At 41.9% G+C, this 10,757-nt stretch overlaps 1 protein-coding gene across 4 annotated transcripts in view; it reads right to left on the bottom strand.

The window, feature by feature from the left end:
- Positions 1 to 246: 246 nt before the first annotated feature.
- FRS2 (fibroblast growth factor receptor substrate 2) overlaps positions 247 to 10,757 on the bottom strand; it is a 117,591-nt gene continuing 107,080 nt past the window's right edge. For 3 of the 4 annotated variants that reach the window (XR_012753032.1, XR_012753031.1, XR_012753033.1), the window contains 4 exons: positions 9,342 to 9,497; positions 3,853 to 4,016; positions 1,316 to 3,370; positions 247 to 495 (listed from right to left, as the gene is read on the bottom strand). Coding sequence is in view for 1 of the 4 variants with exons in the window: in XM_075344878.1 (XP_075200993.1) it covers positions 2,414 to 3,370; positions 3,853 to 4,016; positions 9,342 to 9,497 (1,277 nt within the window). In the remaining 3 variants the exon portion in view is untranslated. Of the gene's footprint in view, positions 3,371 to 3,852; positions 4,017 to 9,341; positions 9,498 to 10,757 lie in introns of all 4 variants that reach the window. The other variant, XM_075344878.1, reaches the window with a different exon arrangement.

Raw genomic sequence — 10,757 nt, 5'->3', positions numbered from 1 at the left:
GACAGATTTTGATAAGCATGGACATTTTAATAAATCACCTAGTATAAAAAAAAAAGCATTATCAGCACATCTAAACTATGCTGGAATACCAAAGTTAATACGTGTACACATTATTATAAATCATTCCTATAAAACGTGAACATTTTCTGTTTCTCAATGAATGAAGGTGACAGACAAGCCGTGTGTAATCAGTATTTTATTGCCATGCTACACAATGATGTTGGCTCCAATGAAATGACAATGCTGTCGATATCAAAAAATAGATATTTTAATGAACGTCTGATAAGCAATATCAGTACTTGACACAGTACCTGGTGCACACCAAAATTTAAATTAAACACTAGTATTCAGAATGGAGCACAGTTTTACTTAGAAATTATGTTTTCTGCATAGTATCACTTTGCTTGAACCCTTCAGTGCAAAAAAAGAAGAGAACAGCAGCACGCGGCTTTGCACTGTGTTATGCCAGAGGGAGGCCAGCCTGTGAACAGATGGCTTAGGGTACTTTCACACTTGCGTTATTTTCCTTCCGTTACAATCCGCCCTTTTGGGAAACAGCGGAATCCGTTAACGGATTCCGCTGTTTCCCATAGACTTGTATGGTTGACGGATTGTACCAAAAGGAGCTGCGTTGCTTCCGCTGGGCGACGCTCCGTGGCTTCCGCCCAGCGGGAGGAACGCAGCATGTAACGTTATTTTGAGCAGCGGAATCCTCTGGATTTCACTGCGCATGCTCTTTTTTTTTTTTTTTAAATCAAACTTTATTTTGGCTCGCGGTGGCCGAACGTTCAGCTCAGCTGAATGACCGGCCACCAGCATGCCCGGCCGCCGGCAAGTCACAGCGCTCAGCTGAGCGCCCGCCCGCCGGCATGCCCGGGCGCCGGCAAGTGACAGCGATCAGCTGATCACCCGGCGGCCGGCTGCAGGGAGCGATCAGCTGATCACCCGGCGGCCGGGAGCGATCAGCTGATCACCCGGCAGCCGGCTGCAGGGAGCGATCAGCTGATCACCCGGCAGCCGGGAGCGATCAGCTGATCACCCGGCGGGCGGGAGCGATCAGCTGATCACCCGGCGGCCGGCTACTGGGAGCAATCAGCTGATCACCCAGCGGCCGGCTGCAGGGAACGATCAGCTGATCGTTCACTATAGTCTGCCGCTGGTAAAACCGGGAAAAAAAAAAAAAAAAAAATCAAAACGAATTGCGTTGTTTTGCAGCATCCGTTGCATCCGTTGTGTCACTATATGCAACACATCCGTTGCATCCGTTACACAACGCAATGCAACGGATACCGTTCAACGCAAGTGTGAAAGTAGCCTTAGTGTCATGGGTGCACTTCAGTAACACAGGCAGGCCATTACCATGCTACACACTTCCCAGTCACAGTTCAAGACAGTTTCATGGAATGTTTAGTGCAGATATATAGCTAAGGTATCAGTTTAAAAAAATGTCATGAAAAATTTGGCAATGCACATCTACATAACGTCTTTTAAAAAAAAAAGAAAAAAACAGTTCCAAAGGGTCTATACTACCTTTATACAAAAGTTACTATTTATATACTTTTAAGTATGAAAAATTAAATTTATAATGCAAATTAGGAACATACAATAATCTTACAATATCATACAATGTGATAAAAAGGGGAAATAGTTTTTGGCCTTTATACAAATGTATATATATATATATTTATATATATGTCTGCATTAAATAAAATGCAACCCTGACATATTGTAACTTAATACACCAAACCCCCCCCATGCACAGGACTATTTTCCATTTACAACCGATCACCTGCAGTGGAAAGTAAAATGCAAGTGGCCGATGTGGGGAAAAAGATAGCCTGAATAGTGCTTAATGTGCAAAATGCAACATGCCAGTGTGGGTGTAGCATGTTGTAAGGCTGTAATCCAGCACACTTATAACACAGTCAAAACTGTCGTACCAATGTCCGTAATTCAAAATGCTGGTGCGACTAAAAATTTGGCAAATATCGGAATCATAAAAAGTTAGTATAAAAATACATACTCGTATATAACTTCACACATTCGCACTGTAAATTACATCCCAAAAAAATAAAAATTCTCTGTAGCGTCAAATGGCAACAGTCTAGATGCAAAACGTCAGCAAATATTTTAGTATGTCCATAAAGTAAAACTGGCATGTCACTGCAAACCAATTAAATAAGAGGTAATACAGCTCCGCTACTATACAGTACCTACTACTATTGTAGAGTGATCATTATTTTAGGAGTACCTGCTCTACATAAATTCCCTTTAGACAAAAGCACATGAAAAAAAAATAATTCAATAAAAACGTGTTAGTGTTTAAGTTGTGATAACTTGTTTTCTGCATTTTTTTTTGTTTTTTTTTTTTTTACAGAAATATGCAAGAAGAAAGGTGCAAATGACTTGAGGCTCACATAGGTAGATCAGTACTGTTGTGCCTAGTCTTTCTAGAAGTACCGTCGTCGCGTGGCAGTGCTTTCTGCAGGTTAGACATAGCAGCAGTCCTTTCGATGTCTATTACAGCATACAGCTCCGTGCGCCTGGTAGGAGTTTGAGGGAGTGGAGTGGTTGGGGTCTTAGGTGTCTGAGGGTTATCAGAATCACTACCACCTTCTAAGTCAACCTGTATATAATTAAGCTGCCTGTGTTCTAAACTTGGGCGTCTTATATCAAAATTAAAAACGGTTGGCGTGCAGTCCCGACGCCTTGAAAACTCAACTTTGTGAGCACTTAGTGGAACGGTCACATTCTCTGTGTTCACATAGTTATGCATTGGGTCCAGATTATTGTGAAAACCATTAAGAGATGGGGTCTTTGGTCCTAAAGGGTCTTCGTCCTCTTTACTGGGCTTTCGGGCTTCCCAAACAGGAGGGAGAGATGGTAAATTTTCATAGTTTATTAATGCTGTCCTCCTCTGGGCAGAATTGTTGATGTTTTGCACATCTGTGGAGATGGGAGGTGGAACGCGTCCTCTTCTTGCCCCAGATGGAGGAATTGACAAACCATTAACATTTTCATATACCATTTTATTGCTGGAAGGTGTATCTCGGCGTTCATCACTGTCGTAACCAGTGTCCCACTCTGTGTTATTAGGACAGCTACTGCTGCCACCCACTTCAGCACTTTGTTGCTCCTCATGATTCTCCAGTTTCTTTTTTTCCAATAACTGTCTCTGAACAGGAGTTGGTCCTAAAACAAACTTAACACCTTCTGGCTCTATGACAACATGGGGGTCTCTGTCAGGAATGGAAACGGTATCTGCTCGGACTTCGCTTCCTTCTGCATTGGAAAGCCGTTGCTCAAGTGGTGCTGGAGCGCTGGGCCTTGCATCCTCTTGTACACCAGTCGTGTTGACATAGGTGTGCACCTAAAAGAATAAAAAATGGAAAAGTAAAAAAAAAAAAAAAGTGTTCAAGGACATCTTTTAATATCACAATGCAGAACAGATTTTTAGGGCCCACAGCCTTCATTTATCATAGATTTCTTGTACAAAGACAGTGTTTGTTTTTTTTTTCTTATATTTACTAAATCAGCAACAAAACTTGCATTTCCATACAAGTAGATTTTTTGTGACGGTAACCTGACGTGAGAAATATTTTAACGTGATATCAAACTCAGGAGAGCATTTATTTGAGCTGGGGGTGGGCAGACTAGACTTTGGGAACAGGACTACAAGCCAATACAAGCATCTGGTTCATATTTCAGAAAGGCCTTGTGTGTAACTTTCAGCTGAGACATAGAGAAGGTTCCTGATACAAGGTTCCTGATGATTGTATTTAAAGGAGTCAAGGTTAAAATTAACAAGGATTCCAAAATATACAAATAGAGGCATAGGGTGAATTCACTTACGTGGTCTTCAGGAACCAGCAGAGGATGGGTAGACTCCTCTCCTACAGAAGGAAGGCGTGTGCTACCCACTGATGGGTGTCGACTAGAAGGGTGGGAAGATGCATCACCAAAGGATGGGTACCGTGGATATCCATTGGGTAAACTTGAACCACTAAAACCAGGGGCTAAAAAAAAGGGAAATGCTGTTAAGAGGAAGAAATCGCAACACATGCAAGTCTTTCAATTATGGATATGTCTTGCAAAATGGAAACCTCTATAGAACGGTGTAACAAGTATACACCAAATCTCAATAATAATAATTAAAAAAATGGATACACTGTTTTGATCGCCTCATTACATTTTTTTTGTGTTGAGGCCATAAAAAAAAAACAATGCTGGCATTTTGATTTTTCTTTTTGTAATGCAATTTACCAATAGGAGAAATTTATTTTATTTTTTTGATAAATCAGACAGTGATCTCAAGTGTGTATTTTATGTAAGTGGGTGTGATTTGAACTTTTCGATTTTTCTTTCATTTTTAAACTTAAATTTTTATTGTATTTGTTAGTTTTTTACGGTACTTGAACTTCGATCATCCAATTGCTTATACAACAATGCCACAGTACAATTGTAAGAAGCAGAAATTGTGGTCTCCTATAACTGCCAGCCATGGGCTGGCTATCACAGGAGTACCATTATGACAGGCATGAGGGTCTTCAGTAGACCCCCGCTGTCTTGGCAACATATCTGCGTCCTACGATCACGTCACGGGTGCACCAGTGGGCAGATAGAATGATGCATGCCCAGTGCGCTGTAAATGCTGCGGTCACAGTTTGAGGGCGGCATTAAACAGGATGTTAGAAGTTATGATGGCTGAATATCACAGCCGTCATCTGCCGAGAAACATGAGGTCTCGCATTAAAGCCAGGGAGGCTGGCAAATGACAAATCAGTATGTTATATGTCTGTACGGGACTGAAGCAAAATCTAATATCTTCAAGTTAATAACACTATTAACTTGAAGATATAAGGTTAATCTGCAGGTTAAGAGCATTATGAAGGTGGCTGGCAGCAATACTAAAGTGCAGCACTCGAGAGAAAATGAACTTTATTTCTGCCTTTCAGCCATGCAGCTGCGGCTTCAGTCACCACGCAGTATACAGTAAGCGATGGCTGTACACACGCCTTGGCCCCTTTTTCAGCTCTGCACTGATGCTCTTCTGAGTGAGTGGTCAAAGTGCTGATGAGTGCTTTAAGCCTTATATCTGCAGGTTAATAGGTTGAATCAGACCTGATAGGTTGCCAAGGTATTGAAGAAAAGATAACATTGTAAAAAAAATTATTGGCAAAGTAAAATGTACAAATGTAATATATATATTAATGGGAAACCAAGTAACATAAAATGGCATCAAGTATTTTTTATGAACCCATCTTTACTGTACTCCCATATGCCATGAAAGAGCAAAAGATTTGTGATAATACTACCATAGTTTATTTAATTTTCTTCATTATTCTAACTAAAGTTAAAGGAAATTAGTAATTAAAAAATAAATCCAGTTTAAATCAGGTTGTTATGTGAACGGGAAGCCATGATCAAAAAATAACCTATTGTTTAAAATCAGGATTTTTTGTTAAAACGACAACAACTCGAGGTTTTGTTGCTTTTTTTTTTTCTTTATTTAAACCCCAGAGTGGTATTACTAATGTCTGCTCCCTGCCTGTAGTCATGTACTTCCCAGCTGGGAGGAGGTGCGAGGAAGTGGTGACATTACCTATTGTGATTGGAGGATTGTATGGCACCAGCTGTGTCACGTCGCTCATTGAAAGGTCTGTATGAAGATAAGACTAAAGTTGGCTGAACCTACCAAAAATATCAGAATCCGCCAATGAGCTAATATGTATGGGGGCCTCCCGAATCTTTCTCCAACATACGATGTTGAGGAAGAGAAGGATCTGACTTGCTGGATTTCCAATGACCAATCTTTCTGTTCTTCCAGAGAGATAGGCCACTGACAAAGTTGTCAGGCAGTGGCTCTCTCACAAAGAACACAGGTGTGCTCGGTCACACAGGAACTTCTTCTGTAGGGAAGTAGGGAGAGCTGTTGGCTTAGGCTGGAGTCACAATTGCGTATGACTTGCACGAGTGCAATGTGAGAAAATCTCGCATTGCACACGGCCCCATGTAAGACAATGCTGCAGCTCAGATCTGCGAGTTTTTCCTCAGCTGTAATCGGACTGCGGAAAAAATTGCAGCATGCTGTGATTGCCTGCGAGAGCCGTGTCACTTATAATAATAAGTTTTATATCTATAGTACCAACATATTCCGCAGCGCTTTACAATTCAGAGGGGACATGTACAGATAATATGAGACATTACAAAATAACAAAATTAAGATACCAAGAGGAGTGAGGGCCCTGCTCGTAAGCTTACAGTCTATGAGGGAATAGGGAAGGCACAAAAGGTGAATGGGGAATGAGGGGGGGGGGAGCTTGTCATATATAGTCCAGCCATCGATTTAATAGGGGATTCAAAACCAGCTGCGTGGACCGGTCGCCAGCCAGAATTTATACAAGTACAGAGAGGAATGGAATCAGAAGATACAGAGGACAAGAATTGGAAGTAAATTTTATGAAGGGCAGAAAGGGACTAGATTAGATCAGGGAGGTGAGGTGATAGGCTAGTCTAAAGAAATGCGTTTTTAGGGCCCGCTTAAAAGGTGTGGATGTTGGAAATTAATCGGATTGTTCTTGGTAGTGTGTTCCAGAGCATAGGCGCAGCTCGTGAGAAATCTTGAAGACGGGAGTGGGAGGTTCGAATCATTGAGGATAGAATCATTGAGGATGTCAGTCTTCGGTCATTAGCAGAGCGGAGGGCACGGGTGGGGTGATAGACAGAGATGAGGGAGGAGATGTAGGGTGGTGCGGAACCGCGAAGGGCTTTGTTAGTGAGAGTGATAAGTTTATGTTGGATTCTGTAGCAGATAGGCAACCAGTGCAATGACTGGCACAGAGCAGAGGCATCAGTGAAGCGGTTGGAGAGGAAAATGATCATGGCTGCGGCATTCAGAATGGAATGGAGAGGGGATAATTTAGTAATAGGGAGACCAATTAGTAAAGAACTACAATAATCCAGGCGAGAATGAATGAGAGCGACAGTAAGAGTTTTTTCAGAGTCAACTGTAAGAAAAGGACGAATTCTAGAGATGTTTTTGAGGTGGAATAGACATGAATGAGCAAGTGAACGATTATGGGGAGTGAAGGAGAGATCGGAGTCAAATATAACCCTAAGACAGCGGGCGTGCTGCTGGGGCGTTATCACAGACCACACACAGAAATGGTAATATTGGGTTTTGGAAGGTTGGGGAAGGGAGGAAACATAAGGAGTTAAGTTTTTGATAGGTTCAGTTTTAGATAGAGGGATGACATGATGTTGGAGACGGCAGACACACAATCGGAAGTATTTTGTAATAATGCAGGGGTGATGTCAGGAGAAGATGTGTATAGTTGGGTGTCATCAGCATAGAGATGGTACTTGAAACCAAATCTGATCGTTTGTCCAATAGGGGCAGTGTATAGAAAAAAAAAAAAGGAGGGCGCCTAGGACTGAACCCTGAGGAACCCCGACGGTAAGGGGAAATGGAAGGGAAGAGGAGAGCAAGAGGATCCGGCAAAAGTTACAGTGAATGAGCGGTCAGAGAGGTAAGAGGAGAAGCAAGAAAGAACGGTGTCCTTGAGCCCGATAGAGTGGAGTGGAGCATAGTGAGGAGGAGCTGATGATCCACTGTATCAAATGCAGCAGAGAGATCCAGGACAATCAGCAGGGAGTAGTGACCATTAGATTTAGCTGTTAGTAGATCATTAGAGACTTTAATAAGAGCAGTTTCAGTGGAGTGTAAGGAGCAGAAACCGGATTGTAGAGGGTCAAGGAGAGAGTTATTTGACAGATAGCGGATGAAACGGGAGTGAACCAAGCGTTCCAATAGTTTGGAGATGAAGGGGAGATTAGAGACAGGTCTGTAGTTAGCTGCACAATTTTGATCCAGGGATGGTTTTTTAAGTAATGGGTGTATGCTGGCATGTTTGAAGGGGGGGGGGGGGGGAGACACCAGAGGAGAGATTGAATATTTTAGTTAGGTGAGTGGTGACAGCTGGAGTGACATATTTAAGGAGATGTGAGCGAATAGGGTCACTCGTGCAGGTAGTAGGGCGAGAAGCCTAGTAACTTCTGTGACTGGATCAAAGAGTGAAAGTGAGCTAGATGGAGTGTAGGAGGGCAAACAATGTGTGGTGCTAGGAAACGGTGAGGAAATTTCCTGGCGTATATGGGCAATTTTTTCTTCAAAATAATTGGCCAGGTTGTCTGCGCTGAGGTTGGTGGTTGGGGCCAGAACTCTTGGTCCGAAGAAGGAATGAAAAGTATCAGAGAGTCGTTTGGGATTGTTGGCTAAAGAAGTGATGAGGGTGTTAATGTACGCTTGTTTGGAGAGGTGAAGGGCAGCATTGTATGTTTTGAGCATAGACTTATAATGGATGTCACTTGCACCCATTCAAGTGTATGGGTGCGAGAGAAACATCGGACTGCACTCAGATGTTATCCAACTGCAGTGCGATATAAGCACAGGCAGACAATGGAGGAATTAGGGAGATTAATCCCTCCTTCTCCTCTACATCACCCGCCCATTCCTCCGGAGCTGTGACCTGATCGCAAGATCGGGTCACAGTCGCATGACACTCAGCTCACACTCGCAGCAGAGCCTGAGCCATGGGTCATTAGCATATTGCATCAGTTTCTCTCGCATCGGATGCCATACGTTAATGTGACTCGAGCCTTAATGATAGTTCGGCCGACAGCTATATAAATATTTATGTGGGTGTTAATCTTGCCTGTAATTATAAAGAGACTTTTGAGGAGTGTTCTGAAAAGAACAGAAAGTTTAAATTTTACCCCCAGAGGTCAGGGAAAACAATGACATTTTTCTAATTTTTTCCTTAAAGGGGTTGTCCAGCCTTAGGCTACAAGTCTGTAGTCACTATAAATGACTGCAGACTTGTGAATCTTCACATCCCGTGAGGCTTCTCCAATGCCAGGAGTGTGACCACAAATATATGATTTGAATACATGCGGTCTCTTTCCAAAATAATGGACGCAGCCTCACTCAATGCAGGTGTACTGAGAGAAGCCAGACAGTCTAGTCGGAATTTGGGGGTAAGCATGCAAATCACATACTGGCGGTTACATGACTGCCCACTCCCAGAGAGTCCTCACAGCACGCAAGGTGAGGAACACAAGTCTGCAGTCATATAGAGCGATTGCTGACTTGTAGCCTAAAGCCGTACAACACCTTTAATATAGATTGAGAAATGAAAAAGTATTGCCAAAAAAAATTACATTTTAAAACACAAAATCCAGATTTAAATAATTGGTGATTTCGGATTGATACATTCTCTTTAAGTAAAACAGTTCTCGATTGAACTTTCTCCTGCGCAAGGACACTCATGAAGAAAACCTACTTGTTGGAGTTCGTGGAGTTCTTGGCACATCCTGATCTGTTTGAGGATTTCTTTCAACCACTGGTTCTTCCACAACACTTATGCTATTATTCTGCATGATCTCTTGCAACATATTGAATAGTTCTTCAGCACGAGCACATTTAAAAGCAAAAATTCCTTTAAAATAAAATAAACACATGCCTTAAAAAGTAAACTTCACAAAGTTTTGTGGATTATTAACAAGTACTGTCTAACTAATGTGACAAGAGGAAAAACGAAAATAAAAAAAAACACTGTACTACTCCGCATCAGGAAGGCACTAACACAAGGTACAGTTCGTCCAGTACATGAGGATACAAAAACTACCGGGAGAATTGGGTTATTTTAAAGGCTGAAGATCAGTAGCAATTTTATAGTTAAGGCAGTCAAATAAGTATAAAAATACATACATATTATAAGTACACACAATACTGGGCAAATATTTTAGGTAGGGGGTGGAAAAATGTTGCAAAGTAAAAATGCTTTAAAAAATAGAAAGTGAATAGTTTGGCGTTAACTGATCGCTATTTAGCCACCCAATTTTCTTTCATTTGTAAAAGATCCTTTTTTCACTTACTGGATCAGTTTCAAATGGAAGATAAATAGCAATCCGGATCTGTTTTCTATAGACTCCCATGTTAAAGAAAAGAAAAAAAAAAACAGATCCAGTTAAACTTATATAAAAATGAATAAAAAAATCTAATCTGTATTTGGAGTTACCACTAGTGAAGAGCGAGCACTACCATTCACGGGTGCTTGGTACTCGTAACGAACAGTTAGATGCCAAGATGGGCGCGACTCGAATACCTGAGTATAATGGAAGTCAGTGGGGAAAGCGAGAATTTTTCCAGAAACTCTTCCGGAAAAATACTTGTTCCCAATTGACTTCCATTATACTCGTGTGTTCGAGTCACGCCCATCTTGGCATCCAACTGTTCGTTACGAGTACCCAGCACCCGAGAATGGTAGTGCTCGCTCTTCACTAGTTACCACCCTTTGCCTTCAAAACAACATCAATTCTTCTAGGTACATTTGCACAAAGTCAGGAATTTTGTGGGATTATACAAAACTGGTGATAATGATCAATATTTTCATATGTGGGTTTAAACAGTCATTAGCTGCAAGAGAAACAGTTTTAAATGAAGCTTAAAATGGGCGAGGAAGGCCTAAGACACACGGCGAGAAAAACGGTGCGAGTGGAGTGCGATAAAACATCGCATTCCACTCGGACCAATATTAGCCTGTGTCAGCACACGAGCGATTATTTTCTCAGCCCTAATCGCACCGTGAAAATAATCGCAGCATGTTGCGATTGTAATGCGACTTTCTCTCGCACCCATTCAAGTTTATGGGGCGAGAGAAAAATCGCACTGCACTCGCGGACACCGGTGTACCGTG

Source organism: Anomaloglossus baeobatrachus, chromosome 4, assembly GCF_048569485.1.
Source record: "Anomaloglossus baeobatrachus isolate aAnoBae1 chromosome 4, aAnoBae1.hap1, whole genome shotgun sequence".
In the NCBI taxonomy this organism is placed as follows: Eukaryota; Metazoa; Chordata; class Amphibia; order Anura; family Aromobatidae; genus Anomaloglossus; species Anomaloglossus baeobatrachus.
This window is presented reverse-complemented; position numbering and strand designations above follow the sequence as displayed.